The 24,253-nt window shown below is 39.3% G+C and overlaps 1 protein-coding gene across 2 annotated transcripts in view; it reads right to left on the reverse strand.

Moving 5' to 3' along the window:
• The window catches only part of SCML2 (Scm polycomb group protein like 2), a 115,211-nt gene that overhangs the window by 47,220 nt on the left and 43,738 nt on the right, over positions 1-24,253 (reverse strand). For both annotated transcript variants that reach the window (XM_055376682.2, XM_019018813.3), the window contains exon 7: positions 18,826-19,069. In XM_055376682.2, coding sequence (XP_055232657.1) covers positions 18,826-19,069 — 244 coding nt within the window. The remainder of the gene's footprint in view (positions 1-18,825; positions 19,070-24,253) is intronic.

Raw genomic sequence — 24,253 nt, forward strand, 5'->3', positions numbered from 1 at the left:
AGAATAGATCACCTCAGTACTACAGGCAGTAATCATTCAAAGAAACTGACTCAGCAGAACATAATGGTAAAAGCATTTCTGTTGCCCAAGTAGCTGACCGTCAGAAACACACAGTGTCTACCTCCATGCATAGTAACAGGGCATCCTCTGTTCTAGTCAGACATCCCTCCTACACCTCAACCTTGCCTCCCACAGGTTAGCACTCTTCCTTGTATCATCACTTAAAAACTTCTCCGAGATACTACTTTTTCATTCTTTCTCCCACTTTCCTACTGTACCCAAAACGAGCACAAAAGGCCCTTTTGTTCCCCTCCCTTCATTTTCAAAGATTTGTTTTGCAACTGATCACCACAAGGAAAAGGGATGAAGTTACAAAGGAAAACACAGTCTTTAATTTTCAGTGGTAGCTGTTCCAGTTTTTATAAAAATTGTGCCTGCCTTTTCTTATTTTAACCCTTGTTGGACCTTGCACCAATTTCCCTATTTGAACCAGAGGGATCTCTTCATCTATCAAGCAGAGATGGATGACATGGCCAGAGTTCAACAGCTAAAACAAGCCCAGAATCTGCTGCCTTAGCTCCTTCACCATCCTTCCTGAGTCTCCTTGATGGTCCATGTAGGTTTCCCTCTCAACACCAAAGAATCAGTTTTACAGTATTAAAAATTACATGTTTAACACATATAATAAAAAGCAATTCTGACACAAAAAGAAAGAAATCACTCACTCAGAAAAGTAAAGATTTCGTTTAAATTAGATTGCTTTGGGGGTCTGACAGAACTTCTCATTAGGAAGCGCTGTTACGTCTTTTCCAGCAGCTTTTAAAAATTAGGTCTGGGTAACTAAACCAAAACCAAATATATTGAAAGGATCTATAGTTTTGATTCACTCCCTCCTTCCCCACTTCAAAACAGGGCTTAGGGACCTAAGATAAACAGATTAAAGAAGGAAGAAGAAACACTTCATATATCTTATAAAACATTATACCTTAATCTGCATAGAATATTCTATCTTAAGGTTACTGGAATCTTGCAATGTTACCGGGAAAAATTTCCCAAACCCAATGAGACATTAAAGGATAGTTCTCTAACCTGTATTTTGTTTAAGAAACAAAAGACCAGCTAAAGTTGTTCTCTACCGCCATACCTAAGTGACAATGCCATTTTAAGTTGGCATATATGCTAAATTAAAATAAGAAAATCTAATTTAGTAAAATTTACATCGTTTCCCTACCCTGTTATATAATTATATCCCCATAAGTATTCAGCCTAGAAAGAAAATCATAAAAATGCAAGAACAAGCTAGAAATCACAATTAGAATTTAGAAAGGCTCTAAGAATCTTGTTTTTAAAACATGTTTGTTTTCTACTTGCCAATCAACCACTGACACTATTTGTAAACTACTCCCCCCTTCAGCCTCATGGGGGATGCTTCTTATGAAGACTATTTTATTTCACAATTGCTACTCATATGTGCTTACTTCAAAAGAACCAAGATTTTGGTCAAAATGACATAAAAATATGATAATCTCCATAGCTTTTAATATTTTCAGAAAAAAGTTCACACAAAAAGAAGCAACTTCAGTTGTTTTAGGTCAATTCATAATTCATCTAGCAACATGAGCTTTTAAAAGCCACTCAATTTTTAAACCTTAGTATCTTGTTTCTTCCTAAATTATTTCTACAGAGTAACTTTCATTATGCCACTGTTAAAAAAAAAATCTTAGCTGTCTCTGCTACAATTTCCAAAAAAAATATCAGATGTATTAATATATTTAATTAGTAAAATGTTATTCATATTTTTGTATCATAAAAAAACTTTTAATAAATCTCAGGTAATACCAGTAAAAAAGCATTTACTGTCACATCCCTAAAAACTATTTTTTAAAAAATGACAACAGTGTCATTACAAACTGGTGATTTAAATGATCAAACTTGACTTACAATAGGACTATTCTTTTTAAAAAGAAAAAAAAAACATTTTTATGGTAGAAATAACCAAAGGCTTACTTTTCCCTGTACCATAAAACAATTTTTAGAAGTGACTATTCAAATAATAGTGCCAACAATTTCAATAAGTAATATTTAGAACAAAACAGAGGACATCTTTGAGATAACCAAAATTACCGAGATATTTAGTATACAAAAGCTAACAAAGCAGACAATGAATTTCTTTAACCACACTTCAATTACAATATAAAAAAACTTTTGCAGTAATTCGTACCTTTATCAATATTCCAGAGAAACAAGTTGTTGCTGTTTTTACCGTTAAGGTGATTTAGGTTCCAAATGATAGGATAGCCTTGCTCCTTACCAGGAATAAAATTGCCTTTCTGGAGAAAGCAAGTCAACAAAGCCCATGTTGCCTGAGCAAGCCTGAATTTCTAGCAAATGGGGATGAAGCTATTTGCATTTGTTGGTTTAAGGGGGGAGGAGTGGGAGGAGGGGGACTAAGGGGACTGCTAAAGTAATTCGTATATTGTCTGTGGACTGTAGAGACAGTGATCATCAGTCACCTGCTCAAACCTCCTTCACTCCCGCCTTCAGAAGAACCAAAGGTCCTTCCAAAGGTTACCCGGGGTCAGAGAAACTAGAAAGAAATGAGAAGACATGCAAAATCTAACTGCTAACCCACTGCATCTATAGACAAAGTTATCCCACCTGATCACATGTTCTAAAAACCAAGACATTTTAATAGTCTCAAGAGAACTTGCTAAAATATATCATACAACAGAAGCAAGAAAGAAAAATCTCCAGACTCTGCTTGCAATTGTTGCAGTATTTAGCTGGAATACTTAAAACAGAAAAAGGAAATTTTTTTTCCAAGATACTTCTTTGCATCATAATAGCCATCTCATTTGCACAAGCAAAACATTTGTTCCAAGCTGTTCATATGAAAAAGAAAATATCAGCTGTATTAAATTTCATAGCTTTTGAGTCAGTCATTTAGGTTGACAGCATTTCTAACCATTTCATTTATACCAAACAAGAGTACTGAATATACTCAGTATATTAGTCCGTATTTTATTATAAACTACATTAATGGCAAAAATCTACATAAATACTCAAGTGTTTATTCAGAAGCCTACTAGTGGGACTAACACACCGCGAACTTTTTACAACCTTAGTTATATGCACCTCTGCCACTTTTGACCTACTGTTATACAGAAAAATAAAAAGTGCTGCTTTATGTGGCTTTAACTGAACATACACAGTCCTACAAAAATAGGGAGAAAGTTGGTGAATACATGCATTAAAAGCTATGAAATCTTAATTTTAAAATTTAGAGAGATGAAGCACAAGTTACAGATACCACATACTCCTCTCTGCGCATACCTGAACAAAGAGCAAAAAGCAGCCACAATTTCTAGTTTTGTTTTCTTAAAAATGAGAATGGGATGGGAGTGTGGAAAGTAGACCTATTTCTTGTTTGCTGAACAAAAAAATTCCCAAAAGACAAACTTTGAAACAGTTAAGAAGGAAAACATTAGAGTTTTTCAAAATAGAAAAAAAAAAAAAACTACTACATAAAGTGACCAGTTACATTTTTTTAAAACATCAAACGTTTAGATTTTTAAAACCCATTCCCTTAAAGTTTTAATTAAGAAAAAACTAAACCACACACATACTTGCCCATAAAATAAACCAGCATTCAAAGAAGCAGCTAACACTGCCCAAAATAATTAATTACCTTTAAGGTCTATTTAAGTAAGTTGTGAAGGAAATGCCATGTTACCATTGAGTTCCAATTCTAAATTAAGCTGTATCTGTGAGATGTAGGGGGAGAGAAGACCCAATAAACGGGAAGGTTTTATCAAAAAGAGTTAAGATGGTCACTGGAAGCCTACGATGCCACAGGACAGGAATGCTTTGCTACACCTTCCTGATTCTAGGTTTTCCCCTCCTCCACGGTTCCCTTTGGACCAGAAGAATTCCTCTATACCCTTGGGATCCTGCAACCTTATACTCGGCATCTGGAAGTTTGCTGCTTGCCCTCCTTCCTAGTCTGTAAGGTCACAATTGCTTAAAGAATTAGGCTACAAGATGACACTTCAGACCAGTGTAGGTCATTAAGTTACAATCAATGATACATAAATCTGAAGCTAAAGTTAAAAACTTTGAACATCCCATAATAATGAAAGCAATTAATACTGGGGGCAAACTTTTAAAAGAATCTTTTATTTCTTAGTTTTTCAAAAGACTAATTTCTCCAAAGACTAATAATTTGTATTTATTTATTATGTTAATAAATAAAATTATAGAGACAAAATAGTAATGGGTTTACAAACTTTCCCCAAAAAAGACAGGAAAAATAAGAGATTTTTAAAAAATTTTTCACATAGCCTTCAAAACAAGGTAGTCCTAGTTCTGATTCTAAGTTGCTGGATTATCCTGTCTTGCTCTTTCATGTATTAAATATTTGGACTTTAATGAAATGACTGGCCATATACTCCTATAAGTATATATGCACTGGAGACATGGGAATGGCAATATGAGGGAAAAAACGGTAGCTTACAGGGCATTCCTAAATTTCTATTATTTTTTAGAGAGAACTAAAATATAAGATACAGAAGAGGGGGGAGCACGTTGAAAACAGAAAACGGCAAGATCAAATAAGTTTGCAAGAAGAAAATCTACAATGGGCCTCGTTTTCATTTGCGTGATTCAGCCTTCTGCAAGTTGCCAAGGACACAGCAGCACATATGTTCCTTTCCTCTTTTTCACCAGACACTCTCTACGGGTCTCGTGAGTAAATCTGATGAGCTGTGACAGCACCAACCAGAAGCTAAGGGCTTTGAAAGATTGTAGGGTCATAACAAGAGCTAAGAAAAGAAAACTTAAATAAACAAGAGGGAAAAAGCCACACAGCTTGCTGAATTTTCTATCCAAGTAAGTTTCTCAGTGATTTTTTTCTACCATTAATAAGCCTAATGCAAATTTTTGCTGTTTCTGATCACAGAAGTATTTACACAGTTTTTAAAAATTGTTAGAAAAACTTTTAAAGTAAATTAAACTTTATTACTATCCTTGAAAAGGAAACCAGTAAAGCTTAAATAAACATTTATTTAATGTAAAGTCCTATCAAGGAGCATTCATAGATGCCTCGTTACATTTTTTAAGAAACTAGGCAACTGTATTTCTTTAGTTATTAATTATAAAGTTTTAAGTGCTATGACCTTAAAATATTTTGGAAAAGCTGTTATATAAAGGTTGAGAGCAAACATTTCCAGTGTTTTTAAGAAATATTCAAAGTATTGTCATTTGAATGATGTGTTTAAAAAAAAAGAATAGAAACATTCAAAATAAACAAAAATACAGATTTTTTTAATTTATGGAATTCAATTAATTTAATATTATGTGTGCCTTTTGAAATTATTTAACTCTAAGGCATTTAAAGTATTTAATACTCAAGTCAATAAATAATATTTCTCTCAGTTAAAAAAACTTTAAAAAGCAAACTACTGGAAAAAAGTTGTTACTTTTATGACACAGGGTTGATATGTGCAATAAATGAAGCACTCAAATCAATAAGAAAAAACATGCTAAGAGAAAAATGGGAAAAGGTGATTAGCAGGCAAACTATAAAGGAATATTAACGACCAAAAAACATGGAAAGAAAAAGATTCAATCTCACTAGTAATCTAAGAAATGAAATTTTGAAAAACAATTGTTTTTTTAATTAGCAAAAAATAACAAGAAAAATAATTCCCAAGGTTGGCCAGAGTAGAAAAAAACACTTTCACCTACTTCTGAGGTTGGCGGAAATGGGTATACCTTTCTGAAAGACCACTTGCCAGCCTTAAAAACATACCCCTTAACCTAGCAAAGTTATCTATGGAAACAGAGAGGTATACAAAGACATATACATAAAAGTATTCATCATATCATCTAGTTTAATAACAAATCTGGAAATATTCTAAATGCTTAACAAAATAGAGATTGGGTTAAGTAAATTATGGAACAGCCATACAATGGAATGAAGTGCAGACATAAATTTCAATTTATAGAGATATTTTACATGGGAATACAGTCACAACAGATTATGAAAAAAATAGGCAAGAAAGCAGAATATACACAATAACCCCTTTTCAAACGAAAATTGTCATTTTATTTACTTTAAAGCACAAATCCTATACACAAATATATTCTTGTTTTTTTTTAAAAAAAGCCACAGATAAAAGCAAAAGTCCCCATTACCACTTCCCTTACCATTCAACATCCTTCGCAGAAATAATCAGTATTACAGATCTGATATATAGCCTTCCAGATTTTTTTTACATATTTACACACATATTTCTAAAGGTACATATAGAAATACATATTTATTTTGTTTTGACATAACAGTATTACACTGTATATATTTGAGGGGACTTACTTTTTTCACTTAATATATCTTAGAGAGCTTTCCTTCTTAGTATAAGTAGAAACACTCTCATTCTAAATTATTCTATAATTATTCTAAAGAACAACTATACCATAACTTATTTCAACGTTTCTCCACTGATTTGACCATGTGTGTGTTTTCTTTTTTTTTTTTTTTTTTTTTTGAGACGGAGTCTTGCTTTGTCGCCCAGGCTGGAGTGCAGTGGCGCGATCTCGGCTCACTGCAAGCTCCACCTCCCGGGTTCACGCCATTCTCCTGCCTCAGCCTCCCGAGTAGCTGGGACTACAGGCGCCCACTACCACGCCCGGCTAATTTTTTGTATTTTTAGTAGAGACGGGGTTTCACCGTGTTAGCCAGGATGGTCTCGATCTCCTGACCTCGTGATCCGCCCGCCTCGGCCTCCCAAAGTGCTGGGATTACAGGCGTGAGCCACCGCGCCCGGCCATTTTCTAAAGTTATATGTGTAAGAGAAAAGAAAAGTAGTATGAAGCCAAATACCACACTGCTTGCGATAGTTGTATCCAAAAGCTTTTCCCAATATTTTGCTTTGAGCATTTACTTTTTCTATTAGAAGAAAATTGTTATGTTAAAAATTAGAATGAAAAATAATTAGAAAAATATTTTGCTTTCAAGAATATACAAATTATATCTTAAAAACTGTACTTTTATTTTATAGCTGACATCTAAATAAATGGTGTATTGCCTAAATGTTTTCTCTACTCAAAGAGTATTTCACTTTGTCTTAGTACAGTACTAACCACTATTAACCTATCCATAATTAATAAGCGATACCTGAAAAAAAGCAAAATGAATCACACATGCATTATCTTTGGGTGAACGCCAACTACAAGTTTTTAACCATACTTTCCCCAGAATCCCAAAGTTCTTCTGGGGACTTCTGCGAATATTTATAATACAGATTGTGGCAGCAGTGGGCATACATTTGTTTCTACTCTTAACTGCTTCCAAATTCTACTTTAACATGGTTTGGACTATTTGTACTCAATATTCAAAAGGCTATCAAGAAAACTGCTTTATAACCTTGAATTACTTGTGCCATCTGAAATCCTTAATTTCTCACAATGAAAGTAAACAGTGTGTTTGTATATGTGTGGTTTTGCCGAGACATCAAGATTCAACAAAACCTACAAACAGAACTACCATGGTGACACTGTAAAACACCAAAGATGACATGAAAAGATTAAAGTAGCTAGATTTTAAAATGACAGATTACAGTCAGAGGAGAAATACTGACAGCTGTATTCTCAACAGCAATAATGGAAACCAAAAGTCAAAAGAATGTCTTCATTGTACTGAAAGAGAATGGCTGTCAACCTGGTATTTTACCATCACAGAAAGTGTCTTTCGAGGACAAAGCTGAAATAATGACATATTCAAATGAACATAAACCAAGACAGAATGCCACTAGCAGACCTTCAGTAAAGGAAATTCTGAAGGATCTACCTCAGAAAGAAGAAAAGTAATCCCAGATGAAAGGTCTGAGATGTCAAGAATAAAGAGCAAAGAACATGCTAAATATGTGGGTAAATCTCAACGAACATTGACTATGTAAGTAATAATAGTAATAGTCCATGAGATTTTTTAAAGATACAATAGGTAAATCCCTTCAAGATGGCTGACTGGAGGCTTCCAATATTCCTCTCCTCCACAAAGAAGAACCAAAATATTAAGTATATAATCTTCAAACTGAGCATCTAAGAAGGAACACTGGAATCTAAGAAGAAGTAAGAGGAAACACCCGAGGCATGAAAAGAGAGGGACGCAAGACAGCCAGTTTGGCCAAGACTGGCTGAGAGCCCGAAGAGGCTCTTCAGTGAGGGGAAAGGGTAAGTGAGAGCTCCACAGTGGTCAATATTCCCACCATGGACTCCGCCAGCCCTAGCCACAGAAAAACCCATCACAGGCCCTGAGAACAGCTTAAGGACCTGCCTAGAGATCATGCAACATCATTGCTCTAGGAAGTGAGCCCACGTCCCAAGTCCTAAGCAACTGTAGCACAGCACCATTCTGAGACTTCAGCCCCCACCACACTGCATCCTGCCCTGAAGCCCAACAACCCCTACATCTCCACATCCCTAGAGCCCCACCAACATCTCCCAACATCCACCCAGAGGGCTGCAGTGGCACAACAACCGTTAGACCCAGCGAAGTGTCAAGATCCCCAGCACTCTACCATACACAGTGTCCTGAACCCTGGGGAACAAATGGTGCAGCACATTGGAGAGGCTGCCCACCCCGATCCAGGACAAAGGGAGCCAAAGCACGTGCTCCATAGAGTCTAAGAACCACCTACCTGGGAGGACTACTACTGACAGCAACCTTAATCCCTCCACAGTAGCAGGGCTCCTTCACACAGACTCTGAGAACAGACTCTAACACTGCCCACAGCAGCTGCCACTGGGGGCCTAAGTGTGCGCCACTAGCAATTACCCCCCAACCCCCAGAAGCAAGGCCACCTCTGTGTACTTGCACACTGGTTTTCCCTGCTGCTACCACAGCCGCCACCACCAGGGGCTAAAGCACATGCCCCCACCAGGGCCTGAGAACTGCCTGTCTGTGGCTGCAGCTCTCCCAAGCAGCAGTACGGAGGCACACTTGCATACACACTTGCTCTGCCTGCTCACCACTGCTGCTGCCACCCAAGCACTGCACCAGGGGTCCAGGGTATTGCCCCACCCTGCCCACCACAGCCAGTGCCCAAATACACCACCAGGGACCTGAGGACAGGCATGGCTAGCTGGCACTGCTCTCTCATTGCCCAAGTATACCTCCCGGGAGCTTGGAGACTGCCCCGCCCTGACCATCACTGCTATGCACTCCTCCTGGAGACCTGAAGATGGGCCCAGCCAGGCTGCCGCTGTCACCTCAGCCAGCACCCACTGGCACATATCCGTTGGGGGCCTGAGGACTGGCCCACCCAGCCTGTTGCAGGCACTGTTAACACGAACACATGCTGCTTTGGGGCCCAAAAGTTGTCCTATCACCATTAGCGCCATCACCTACACCACACACACCACCCAGAGAACCAAGGACCTACCCGCCCACCCAGCCCACCACTGCCACTGCTGATATCCTATCAAGCCACCTGCAAGCCCAAATTCAGCCAGTTTGGACCAGATGACACCAGTGTCTACATACACTGACCAGGGGCCCAAGAACAGGCACGCTCGGCCCTCTACTGCCATCGCTGGGGCCTGAGGACTGGCCCACCTGGCGTCCTCATCCACAGCAAAACCTCACCACAGCCTCAAACAACAACTGCAGCCTAAGCCATTGAGGAAATTACAAACACTAATGACACTGTTTACAGCCAAATAACTCATAGAGAAACTTCACTACTTCATGCACTCAGAATCAAAGCTAAAGTATCCTATCCAACCAACACACAACTACATCTTCAAAAAAAAGACTTCCCCTACAAAAGCCAGTCCAAAAAATTAGAAGCAGCAACTATTATGCTAGATGTGCAGACATCAATGTAAAGACCCAAGAAATATGAAAAAAGAAGGAAATGTGACACCTCCAAAGGAACAGGATAATTTTCCAGCAACAGATTCCAATGAAAAAGAAATAGTTGAAAAAGAATTCAAAATAATGATATTAAAGAAGCTCGGTGAGATACAAGAGAACACAGATAAATAATACAAAGAAATGAGAAAAACAATTCAGGTTGTGAATGAGAAATTCACTAGAGAAATAGATAGCATAAAAAAGAACCAAAGAGAAACCCTAGAAATGAAGAATTCAATGCATTAAATAAAAAATTCCTTTGAGAGCTTCACAATAGATTAGAGCAAGCAGAAGAAAGAAGCTCAGAACTGGAAGATAGGTCCTTTGAAATAGCCCCCATCAGACAAAAAAAAAAGAATAAAGAAAGCCTACATGACATATGAGACACCATAAAGCAAACAAATATACAAATTTTGGATGTTTCAAAAGATGAAAAGAAGGCCAAAGGCAGAGAAACCTATTTAGCAAAATAGCTGAAAACTACCCAAACGAAAAGAGACATCACAACAAAAACTATAGAAATACAAAAGATCATCAGAGACTATTATGAACAACTATACACTAACAAATTGGAAACCCTAGAGGAAATGCATAAATTTCTGGACACATAGAACCTATCAAGACTGAATAAGGAAGAAATAGAAAACCTTGACAGACCAATTGACAAGCAATGAGACTGAATCAGTAATAAAAAGTCTCCCAACATCTTTGGGATGTTGGGATCAGATGGCTTCACTGCTAAATTCTACCAAACTTATAAAGAAGAACTAACACCAATTCTCCTCAAACTATTTCAAAAAATTGAAGAGGTGAGAATTCTCCTTAACTCATTCTACAAGGCCAGCATTACCCTAATACCAAAACCAGACAAGGACACAACGAAAAAAAAGAAAACTACAGGTCAATTTCCCTACGAACATAGATGCAAAAATCCTCAACAAAACACTAGTAAATTGAATCCAAACATAATACACCAAGATCAAGTAGGATTTGTCCCAAGGATGCAATGATAAGTTCAACATACACAAATAAATGTGATACATCATATCAACAGTAATGAAGGACAAAAACCATACGGTCATCTCAATAGATGCAGAAAAAGCATTTGATAAAATCTAACGTCCTTCATGATTAAAAACTCTCAACAAACTAGGCACAGAAGGAACACTACTCAACATAATAAAGGCTACATATGACAAAACCACAGCTAACATCATTCTGAATAAAAGCTGAAAGCCTTTCCTCTAAGAACTGCAACAAGTCAAGAATGCCCACTTTCAGCACTCCTATTCAACATAGTATTGGAAGTCCTAGCCAGAGCAATTAGGCAAGAGAAATAAAAGGAATCTAAATGGAAAAAAGGAAGGCAAATTGTGCCTCGTGGGCTGGCTTTGGCTCAAGTGGTTACTTCCTCACACGACTTTCTAACCATTAAATTGTCCCTCTTTGCAGGTGACATGATCTTGTATTTAGAAAAACCTAAGGACTCCACCAAAAAATTCTTAGATCTAATAAACAAATTCAGTACAGTTGCAAGATACAAAATCAACACACAAAAATCAGTAGTGTTTCTATACACCAATAATGAAATAGCTGAAAAAGAAATTAAGAAAATTCCACTTATAATAACCACATAAGAAATAAAACACTGGGTGTAGTGGCTCACACCTGTAATCCCAACACTTCGGGAGGCTGAGGCAGGAGGATCACTTGAGTCCAGGAGCCTGGGCAACACAGTGAGACCCTGTCTCTACAAAAAACAAAAAACAAAACAAAACAAAAAACATTTTTTTAATTAGCTGGGCATGGTGACACAGGCCTGTAGTCCCAGCTACTCAGAAGGCTGAGGTGGGAGGATTACTTGAGCCCAGGAGGTGGTAGCTGCATTGAGCCGTGATCATGCCACTGCACTCCACCCTGGGTGACAGAGCAAGAACCAGTCTCAAAAAAAAGAGAGAAGAAGAAGAAAGAAAACACTTAGGAAGAAATTTTACCAAGGAGGTGAAAGATCTCTACAAGAAAAACTACAAAACGCTGATGAAAAAAACTAATGAGGACATGAACAAATGGAAAGACATCCCATGCTTATGGATCAGAAGAATTAATATTGTTAAAATGACCACACTACCCAAAACAAGCTACAATGCAATCTTTATCAAAATACCAATGTCACTCTTCACAGAAATAGAAAAAACAATCCTAAATTTTGTATGAAACCAAAAAGAGCCCATATAGCCAAAGTAATCCTGAGCAAAAAAAAGAGAGCAGTATCACACCACCTGACTTCAAAATACATTGCAAGGCTATAGTAACCAAAACAGCATGGTATTAATATAAAAACAAATACATTGATCTATAAAACAGAAAACCCAGAAATAAGTCCATCTATTTACAGCTAACTGATTTTTGACAAAGGCGCCAAGAACGTACATTGGGACACGGACACCGTTTTCAATAAACAGTGCTAGGAAAACTGGATATCCATATGTAAAAGAATGAAACTAGGCCAGGAGTGGTGGCTCATGCCTGTAACCCCAGCACTTTGGGAGGCCAAGGCAGGCAGATCACCTGAGGTCAGGAGTTCGAGACCAGACTGGCCAACATGGGGAAACCCCGTCTCTAACTGATGGGTAACCCAGCTGCTCGGGAGGCTGAGGTAGAAGAACTGCTTGAACCCAGGAGGCAGAGGTTGCAGTGCACCAAGATTGCACTGCACTCCAGCCTAGGTGACAGAGTGAGACTGTGTCTCACAAAAAAGAAAAAAAAAAGAAACTAGACTCCTAGACCCCTCTCTCTCACCACATACAAAAAACAACTCAAAATGCATTAAAGACTTAAACATAAGGCCCGAAACTATAAAACTATAAAACTACTAGAAGGAAACATAGGAGAAACAGTTCAGCACATTGGTCTAAGCAAAGATTTTATGGCTAAGACCTCAAAAGCACAGGCCACAAAAACAAAAACAGACAAGTGGGACTACATAAAACTAAAAAGCTTATGCACTGCAAAGGAAACAATCAACAGAGTGGAGACAACCCTTGAATAGGAGAAAATATTTGTAAACTATTTCTCCCACAAGGGACTAATAATCAGAATATACAAGGAACTCAACAGCAAGAAAAAACTAATAATCCCTTAATTAAAAAGTGGACAAAGGGGCTGGGCAAGGCAGCTCACGCCTGTATTCCCAGCACTTTGGGAGGCCAAGGTGGGCGGATCACAAGGTCAGGAGATCGAGACCATACTGGCTAATACGGTGAAACCCCATCTCTACTAAAAATAAAAAAAAAAAAAAAATTAGCCAGGCATAGTGGCACACGCCTGTAGTACCAACTACTCGAGAGGCTGAGGCAGGAGAATTGCTTGAACCTGGGAGGCAGAGGTTGCAGTGAGCTGAGATCACACCACTGCACTCCAGCCTGGGCAACTGAGTGAGACTCCGTCTCAAAAAAAAAAAAAAAAAAAGTGGACAAAGGATCTGTATAGACACTTCTCAAAACAATACATACAAATGGCCAACAAGTATATGAAAAAATGCTCAACATCACTAATCATCAGAGAAATGGAAATCAAAACCACAATGAGTTATCATCTTACTCCAGTTAGAATGGCTACTATTAAAAAGACAAAAAAAAAAAAAGATGCTGGCTAGGATGCAGAGAAAAGGGAACTCTTTTTTTTTTTTTTTTTTTAAATAGAGACAAGGTCTCGCTCTGTTGCCCAGGCTGTAGTGCAGTGACATGAATATAGCTCACTGGGATCTCTTAGCCCCAGGGCTCAAGCAATCCTTCCACCTCAGCCTCCCCAGCAGCTAGGACTATAGGCACGTATCACCATGCCCAGTTTACCTTTTTATTTTTTTGTAGAAACAGAGTCTCACTGTGTTGCCCAGGCTGGTCTCAAACTCCTGGCTTCAAGCAATCCTCCCACCTCGGCCTCCCAAAGTGTAGAGATTATAGGGTAAGCCACTATGCCTGGCCAGAAAAGGGAACTCTTATACACTGTTGGTGGGAATGTAAATTAGTATAGCCATTATGAAAAACAGTATGGCAACTTCTTGGCCAGGCGTGGTGGCTCACGCTTGTAATCCCAGCACTTTGGGAGACCGAGGCAGGCAGATCGCTTGAGTCTAGGAGGTCGAGACCAGCCTGGGTAACATGGTGAAACCCGGTCTCTACTAAAAATACAAAAATTAGCCAGGTGTGGTGGTGCGCACCTGTAGTCCCAGCTACTTGGGGAGCTGAGACAGGAGGATCACTTGAGCCCAGGAAGTCAAGGCTTTACTGAGCCGAGATCACACCACTGCACTCCAGCCTGGGTGACAAAGTGAGACCCTGTCTCAAAAAAAAAAAAAAAAAGTTTGAGCCTTAGTCAGAAAAAGGTAACAAAAACATCATCCACACAAAATCTGGTCATCAGAAAAAGTAGACGTTAAGGTTAAAAAAAAAAGGAGATCGGCCAGGCATGGTAGCTCACACCTGTAATCCCAGCACTTTGGGAGGCCAAGGCAGGTGGATCACCTGAGGTCAGGAGTTCAAGACCAGCCTGGCCAACATGGGGAAACCCTGTCTCTAATAAAAATACAAAAATTAGCCGGGTGTTGTGGCAGGCGCCTATAATCCCAGCTACTCAGAAGGCTGAGGCAGGAAAATCGATTGAACCCAGGAGACAGAGGTTGTAGTGAGCCAAGTTCACACCACTGCACTCCAGCCTGGGCAATGGAGCAAGACTCCGTTTCAAAAAAAAAAAAAAGAAAAAAAAATCATTAGGTTGGTTTCCCCAGCAAAAGGAGAAAAACCATAAATAAATCAGGTTACCGTGGAAGGTTCAGTTCACCAGGAAGTTATAATAATTCAAAATTGGTACACACTTGATAATATAGCCACAAAATAGATAAAGCAGAAAGCAAACACTGAAAGAAATACAAGAAAAAACAAATCCATAATTATATGAAGCCTGTAAGGGAAAAATAATCTGAATAACAGTAAATTTCTCATCAGAAACCACAGAAGCCAGATGGAAGTTGCAGAATACTTTTCAAGTGTGAAAAGAAAAGAATTATTGGCCAGGCACGGTGGCTCACACCTGTAATCCTAGCACTTTGGGAGGCCGAGGCAGGTGGTTCACCTAAGGTCAGGAGTTCGAGACCAGCCTGACCAATATGGTGAAACCCTGTCTTTACTAAAATTACAAAAATTAACTGAGCGTGATGGTGGGCACCTGTAGTCCCAGCTACTCAGGAGGCTGAGGCAGGAGAATGACTTGAACCCAGGAGGCAGAGGTTGCACTGAGCCAAGATCACACCACTGCTCTCTAGGCTGGGTGACAGAGCGAGACTCCGTCTCAGGAAAAAAAAAATCAAAAAAGAAAAAAATGAAAGGAATTATCAACCTAGAATTCCATGTCCAGCAACTATCCTTCAAGAATGAAGAGGAGGGCTGGGTGTGGTGGCTCATGCCTATAATCCCAACACTTTGAGAGGCTGAAGAGGGAGAATCACTTGAGTCCAATAGTTCAAGACCAGCCCGGACAACACAGTGAGGCCCCGTCTCTACTAAAAATTTAAAAAATTAGCCTGGGATGGTAACACGTGCCTGTAGTCCCAGCTACTGGGGAGGCTGAGGCAAGAGGATCAATTGCTTGCACCTGGAGAGTTGAAGCTGCAGTGAGCCACGACTGCACCACTGCACTCCAGCCTGGGTGTCACGGCGAAACCCTGTCTCCAAAAAACAGAGAATTTGTTGCCACCCAACCCTAAAAGAATGGTTAGAAGAAGTTCTCTAAACAGGAAGAAAATGATAAAATAAGGAAATCTTGAAAATCAGGAATTAAGAACAATTTAAAGGGTAAAAATGTAAATAAATACAACAGACTTTCCTTCTCTTGAGTTTTCTAAGTTATGTTTGATGGTGGAAGCAAAAATTATAACACTAATGTGGTTCTCAATATTGAAGACAATTATATATAATAGAGGGTAAAGGGACATAAAGTGAGGTAAGATTTCTAAAGTTCACTCAAAGTGAAAGTCAACTGGGGTAAAGACAGAGGAGGCAGATCTCACAAAGTATTGGGAAACCATTTTCTTTTTCTTTTTTTTTTTCTTTTTAACACTGTACATTTCCTATTTACTCCTTGACTCTCTAAATCTAGCTTTTTAAAGAAGCCGAGTAACCACAGTTTTACTAAGACCGCTAACGAGTTCTCCTCTTGCTTGACTTTTACACTGCCTTTGATAATGTTGAGTACTTTCTCCTTAAAATCTTTTCTCTCCTGTTGCCATGGAAGCCAACCTAGTGATCTCCTACATTTATGTATACTTTTTTCCAGTGTCCTAGATTGACTTCTACTACCTATTCCTTATTTTTCTGCTTCTCAAAGTTCAGGCTTCAAACCATGTGCACTGGAAACAACTGAGCCCCACTTCGAACCCACGGATTCAAACCCCTGGATGTGAGTTCCCGAGCACTGCCTTTTAACAAGCTCCCCCAGGCAATTCAAGAGTGATAATTACTGCTTTAAATGTTGACCCACAAGGTTCTGTCCTGGTCCTTTTCTACCTCTACTTGTTATACACACACAATTAAAACACACTCAAAACTTCCACCACTTGCTGCTATCAACAAAATAAGTAAACTGCTCACCCTCCCATCCCAAGCACCTATAATCCCACCTGGCACAAAGAATATTTATCTGAGGGAACATGATGACTCTCAAACCTGCTTTGTCAACAAGACCTATCTTTTTTAGGCTCCAGATCTGCATGTGCAGCTATCCAATGAACATGTGCACCTGGATGTCCCAAAGTTACCCTGAATCAGTTAGGATTGAGTTCAGCTAGCAGTAATAGAAAAACCTAAAAGAACAGTGACTTATATAACATAGAAGTTTATTTCTCACAATTGTCTGAAAACAGATAATATGGGCTAGTATGAAAGCTCTGCTCCACCAAGTTCTCAGGGACTCTGGCTCCTGGCTGCTTTCCACCCACTCCACAGTGCCTAGCATATGGTCCCCATCTCATGCTCCAAGATGGAGCTCCAGTCAAAACCACATTCGTAACAGCAGGATAAAAGCAGAAAGAAGGAAAAGGAAAGGGCATGCTCATCTCTCTATAATATACTTTCTGGAGAAAGTACACACTATGTGTACTTTTATTCCATCAACCAGGACTTAGTCTCGTGGCCATACCATACTGCTAGGAGTCTGTATGTTAGGCAGCCAATTGTAATACTAAGAAAAAAAGAGAGAAGAAATACTGGAGGACAACAGCATTCTCAGCCACACGTTCCAAACCCACTGTGTTCCAAAGTGAACTCGTCAGTTTTTAGGATAAACTGGAATTTTGCACTTTTGTTATGTATCCATCCTACTTTTATCTCCATTCTGCCTGGCAAACTCCTGCTTCTCATCTAATACTCACATCATGCACCTTTTGTGATGCTTTCCTTTATGCAACCACCTTTCCCTCCAGCCAAGACTGGAAGACTTTGGGCCACCTCCACATCTAGCATACATCTCTATTTTTGCATTGCTAATACTATATCTTCTTTTTACAAATCTATGCCTCCATGCATCCCTCTTCCATTAGAAGGTAAACTTCTTGAGGGTAGAGACTATGTTTTATTTATCTTAATATCATATACACATAGATCTGTATCATACTAAATTTTACAAAATCAACCATTAATATCTACTTCCTAGACTTATGGAAGCAGGAAACTGGTTAAAGATGTACCTAATAAAAAGGACACTGTGGTATATAGTACTGTAGTATAATGGAATGTGTTAAAGTCCCGAATTACAGATGATTCTAACAGCCATTGCAAGAATAATATGGCTATAAGCTCTTACCTAGACATTATACTCCTCTGCACACTTTGCGTACTTATTTTCTACATCTATCTTTTTTTCTCATAAAAATAAATATACTTAGTAGCGTTAGTTTTTTAAGTATGTTTATATTCAATCCCACTAAGTTGATTTTTCATTTATTTATTTTTTTGAGACGGAGTTTCGTTCTCGTTGCCCAGGCTGGAGTGCAGTGGCGCAATCTCAGCTCACTGCAACCTCCACCCTCTAGGTTCAAGCTATTCTCCTGCCTCAGCCTCCTGAGTAGCTAGGATTACAGGCACACGCCACCACGCCCGGCTAATTGAATCCCACTAAGTTTATATTAACTTAGGCCAATGATTGGGTTCTATGCTTAGACCCCACTTAAGCCTCAGCAGTTACTCCATCATAGAAGACCAGGTTAGGCATATCTAAGCCCTTGAAAGAGTCACCAAGGAACATCAACATGTTGACAGCTTTTCTCTGAAAGAAAATATCTAGAAGATCATAGTACTCAGCTTAGGAAACACCGTTACAACTAATAAACATTACCATGACTAAAATAACATACTAATTTATGATGGCTTCCACAGAGTCAAAAATTTTCACTGTAGATTTAACTTAAGGCTATCAAAGTGTCAATTTAACTTAAAAACAGGACGAAAATCATGTAAGACATGTTTATAACAGTTGTTAAGCCCAGCCTTTTAAAAAATATCTTTGAGATATGAACAATGGAATACCATGTATAATTTTTAATTGAATATCAACTATAAAAGGAGCTGAGTGCATACCACCCCCCTTGCTTATAAGCAACAAGACCTCAAATATGACTTTTAGCTTTGTCCATATTCTCCAGTGTGGACTGGAACTCAGACTATGATGCTGCAGTGACCTCAAGAATTCTAATCATAGCTTTCCTTTACCTCCAGTTCTCTAGCCTGGACAGCGCTTTGTTCTGCCTGCCACCATTTGGGGCATGAAGTCCTAGTACCACCAACGCTAATCACAATGCCACCAATGACAGTTACATCTAACTTCAATAAAGTAAAAGAAAAAGTAGTTAATTATTATCTTACCACTAGTTCCTGGGGGTTGTAATACATCTCCTGTCAGGCGACACCACCCAACTGGGAAAATATCTCGAGAATCATACTTGCACCAGTAATCAAAAGCTCCACTCCAGCCATCAAATGTGATATGAACTTCATCCCCTTTAACATCTCCAATGGTCGCAGGACAGATGAGATACGGGTTCTTTTTGTCAATAGCTTCCAGTTTCATCCCCATTTTAAAATTATTTAGTGGGGGCTTTGGTGGTTCCTATCAAAACATTTAAAAAAAAGATTTCATTGTTAAGATGTATTAAGAATCATGTGCTCGAAGTGAAAAGTTGCGTATTCTCTCACAACCCTTAGCAACCAAAAATTAAGCTCCATGTTTAATTGTCAATTAATACAGGAAGACAACAGTTCTCACAGATCTGAAACTCTGCTCTCCAACATCTCATATTTTCTCTGGAGCAGAGTCAAGAACCTGGAAAGAAACAAAACCAGCCGGGTTCATTCATTCAAGAAATATGTATTATCTACTATGTACCAGGAATTTAAGATTCATTGATGAACAAATATATCAAACATCCCTGCTCTGGTGGAGCTTACATTCTAGTGCTGGTGATAGTAGTGGTTGCGGACAGGGAAAAGCAATCAACAAGAAATTTTACAACAGGCAGTCAAACAAACCTAACAAATATGTAAATTGGTGTGTCAAAAAGTGGTAAGTCCAAAGAAAAGAAACAACATCAGATAATATCCTAAAAGAAACTCAAAGTATAAGAATTGTAAAGAAAATGAATAACTTAAAATTAAAAAAAAAGAAACTGTAAGTATAAAATACAGACACAAGAACATGAAAGTCGTATAGTATGGGGTCATTTATAATACCCAATCCAGAAATCAACATTTTAAAAGTATTAGTCACAAAAAGGTTAAAGCACATAAATGTTAACAGGATTGCTAAAAAGCCCAAGTGTTATGTTAAAAACAACAGCTTTTCTTTCAACCTGCTTTTCATCCTACTAAATGGCACCATCACAGCAACCCAGTCACCTAAGCCAAAAGACTGGAAATAGTAATCCTATTCTACTGACACTTGTTCAAATTAAAAGAGAAAAGAAAAGAATTAAAAAAAAAGTAGTCCTGGACTGGTGATTTTCTGCCCTAATGAACATTAGAATCACCTGTGACCACACCACCAGAGCTAATAATTGATCTATGGTGGGTCCTGGGAAGCAGCAATATTTTAATTATCAGGGAAATTCTAAGGTGCACTTGAGGTTGAGAACCACTACCCTAGATTCACCCCTTTCACTTACCCATAATTCAATTAAAAACCACAACCTCCCAATCAGAGCTGGATTTTAAACCTAGGCAGTGTGTCTCGGAGTCACCTCCTTGGAGCACCCTACCCCAGCATCTGCCTGGACAACTCCAATTCACCCAGTTTAAAGCCCAGTTCTCCTAGCTTCCTTGAATGCTTCCCTGACCAACCCCTGCCCACTCCTAGGCCCAGTTCCAACTGAGCCACTCTCATCTTCAATTGTAGTATCACTATAGAAATGTGTTCATTCCTCTATGAGACTAAGAGATTATCAAAAACAGCTATTCATATTATTATTTCCAGCACAATAACCAAAAGCAAGCAATTTTTTAAATGAGAGAACCAAGGAATCACCCAAAAACAGTAAATAAGCTCTCAACTAATTCTCTCATCAATTTAAAAAATATATCTGGTAGGTTGGTTTCTTTTTCAAATGCCCCACTTAAAACCCATCTCATCACCCTGTATTTTTCTATTGTTACTCTTTACACCCTTACAATCTGGAAGCTCCTTAATTATTAGCTTCCAAAGTCCTTTTAATTACATATTCTTTTTTTAATTTTTATTTTTATAGAGATGAGGCCTCGCTATGTTGGCCGGGCTGGTCTCGAACTCCTGGCCTAAAGTAATCCTCCCACCTCAGCCTCTCAAACTGCTGGGATTACAGGTGTGAGCTACCACGCCAGGCTGAATTACATATCTTAATTTGATTCTTAAAAACCACCCTGGGCTCAAACCTGTAATCCCTAATTCAGCACTTTGGGAGGCCAAGGCAGGTGGATTGCTTGAGCTGAGGAGTTTGACAACAGCCTGGGCAACAAGATGAAACCTCGTCTCTACAAAAAATACAAAAATTAGCTGGGCATGGTGGCAGCACACCTGTAGTCCCAGCTACTTAGTGGGCTGGGGCAGGAGAATCACTTGAGCCCCGGAAGTCAACCAGGCCGCGGCGAGCCGTGTTCTTGCCACTGCACTCCAGCCTGGGCAACAGAGTGAGACTCTGCCTCAAAAAAAAAAAAAAACCCACCCTGAAAGCTGGCAAGTCAAAAGGTAGATGATTAAAGATCAAAGTATTTGATAAATAGCTGGTAAGTAAGAAGCAGTGTTACATGAAAGGGCTAAAGGTTAACTGCCTGTTACTATGTATGAGAAGAAAATAGTGGGGAGGTAAGCTGCATTTAACAAAGAATAAACACGGCAGTTGACAAGTTTGTGCCAGATGCTCACAGAATGCAGAAAACATTCAAGGCACACATAAGGATCCCAGGACCTTACATTGTCTTATAACAGACTGAGACTTTCTGTAGCAAAGCAAACTAAGTTCAAATGGCAATGTATATTTTCTGCAACAAAACAATTAAAAAACTGGAATAAGCAATGCAATAGAACTAATTTTGCGATTCAAATAGATAACCTAGGCCGGGCATGGTGGCTCATGCCTGTAATCCCAGCACTTTGGAATGCCGAGGTGGGCAGATCATTTGAGCCCAGGAGTTCGAGACCACCTGGGCAACTTAGCAAAACCCTATCTCTAAAAAAGTATAAAAATTGGCTCACACCTGTAATCCCAGAACTTTGGGAGGCTGAGGTGGGTGGATCACGAGGTCAGGAGGTTGAGACCAGCCTGACCAACATGGTGGAACCCTCTCTCTACTAAAAATACAAAAATTAGCCAGGTGTGGCGGCGCATGCCTGTAATCCCAGCTACTCAGTAGGCTGAGGCAGGAGAATCGCTTGAATCCAGGAGGCGGAGGTTGCGGTGAGCCAAGATCGTGCCATTGCGCTCCAGCCTGGGTGACAGATCAAGACTCGTCTCAAAAGAAAAAAAAAAAAATTAGCTGGGTGTGGTGGTGCATGCCTGTAGTCCCAGCTACTCAGGAGGCTGAGGCAGGAGGATCTGCTTGAGCCTGGGAGGTGGAGGTTGGAGTGAGCCAAGATGGTGCCACTGCACTCCAGCCTGGGCAACGGAGTAAGATGCTATCTCAAAAAAAAAAAAAAAAAAGACAGGAAGGAAGGAAGGGAGGAAGGGAGGGAGGGAAGGACAGGGAGGAAAGGACAGGGAGGGAGGGACGAAAGGACAGGGAGGGAGGGAGGGAAGGACAACCTACAGAAAGGGAGAAAGAAAATACTGGCAGACTATCCATCACAAGGGATTAATAACTAGAATATATAGGGAACCCAAACAACTCAATAGCAAAAAACAAATAACCTGATTTTAAAATGGGCAAAATACCTGAATAGATATTTCTCAAAAGAAGACACAGAAATGGCCAAGAGATGCAAATCAAAACCACAATGAGATGCCATCTCACCCCGGTTAGAATGACTATTATCAAAAAGACCAAAAAAAAACAAATGTTGGTGAGAAAGCATAGAGAAAAAAATAAAACTACCAAATGACCCAGCAATCCCACTTCTGGGGGTACATAACCAAAAGAAAGGAAATCAGTATATTGAAGAGATATCTGCACTCCCATGTTTACTGCAACACTATTCACAATAGCCAGATATGGAATCAAAAGTGTCCATCCATGAACAGATACTTCTCAAAAGAAGACATACAAGTGGCTAACAAGCATATGAAAAAAATGCTCAGTATCACTAATCATTAGAGAAATGCAAATCAAAACCACAATGAGATGGCCTGGTGCAGTGGCTCATGCCTGTAATCCCAGCACTTTGGGAGGCTGAGGTGGGTGGATAACCTGAGGTCAGGAGTTCAAGACCAGCCTGGTCAACATGGCGAAACCCTCTCTCTATGAATAATACAAAAAATTTGCCAGGCATGGTGTCTAGTCCCAGCTACTTGAGAGGCTGAGGCATGAGAATCTCTTGAACCCGGGAGACAGAGGATGAAGTGAGCCGAGATTGGGCCACTGCACTTCAGCCTTGGAGACAGAATGAGACTCTGTCTCAAAAAAGAAAAAAAGAACCCACAATGAGATACCATCTCACACCAGTCAGAATGGCCATTATTAAAAAGTCAAAAAACAGCAGATCCTGGTGAGGTTGCAGAGAAAAGAAAATACTTATACACTACTGGTTGGAATGTAAATTAGTTCAGCCACTGAGCAAGGCAGTTTGGAGATTTCTCAAAGAACTTATAACAGAACTACCATTCGACCCAGCAATCCCGTTACTGGGTATATACCCAAAGGAAAATGAATTGTTCTACCATAGACACATGTTCGCGTATGTTCATTGCAGCACTATTTATAATGGCAAAGATGTGGAATCAACCTTGATGTCCATCAATGGTGGGCTGCATAAAGAAAATTTGGTACATATATACCATGGAATACTACGCAGCCATAAAAAAGGACGAGATCATGTCCTCTGTAACACAGATGGAGAGCTGGAGGCCATTACCCTAAAGGAACAGATAAACCAAATGCTGCATGTTCTCACTTACAAGTGGGAGCTAAACAGTGAGTACACATGGACACAAAGAGGTGAACAACAAACACCAGGGCCTACTTGAGTTGAGGGTGGAAGGTAGGAGGAGGGTGAGGATCAAAAAACTACCTATCGGGTACTATGCTTATTACCTGGGTGATAAAATAATCTGTGCCCCAAAGCCCCCCAACACATAATCTATCCATATTACAAACCTGCACATGTACCCCATGTACCTAAAATAAAAGTTGAAGAGAAAACAAAAAAATATCAAGTGTCCATCAACAGGTAAATAAAGAAAATGTGATATATATACACAGTGGAATATTATTTAACCATAAAAATGAAATCCTGTCAATGCAGCAACATGGATGGAACTGGAGGTCATTATGTTAAGTGAAATGCTTTTAAAGAATTTGGTTTGTCATCATCATCGGTTCTTTAATAACTTCCTGAACACAAAAATATAATTTGCAAAAGCAATAGTTAAAATAAACAAGGAATTCTCTTTTCTTTTACGGTGAGACAAAAATGGTTCTATTCTAGAAGATGGCTAGCAAAGAATGCTCTTTTAACCACCTCCCTTTTTTTTTTTTTTTTTTTTTTTTTGAGACGGTCTCTCTCTGTCGCCCAGGCTGGAGTGCAGTGGCACGACCTCGGCTCACTGCAACCTCCACCTCCTGGGTTCAAGCAATTCTCCTGCCTCAGCCTCCCGAGTAGCTGGGATTACAG

The sequence above is a fragment of the Gorilla gorilla genome, chromosome X (genome assembly GCF_029281585.2).
Source record: "Gorilla gorilla gorilla isolate KB3781 chromosome X, NHGRI_mGorGor1-v2.1_pri, whole genome shotgun sequence".
In the NCBI taxonomy this organism is placed as follows: domain Eukaryota; kingdom Metazoa; phylum Chordata; class Mammalia; order Primates; family Hominidae; genus Gorilla; species Gorilla gorilla.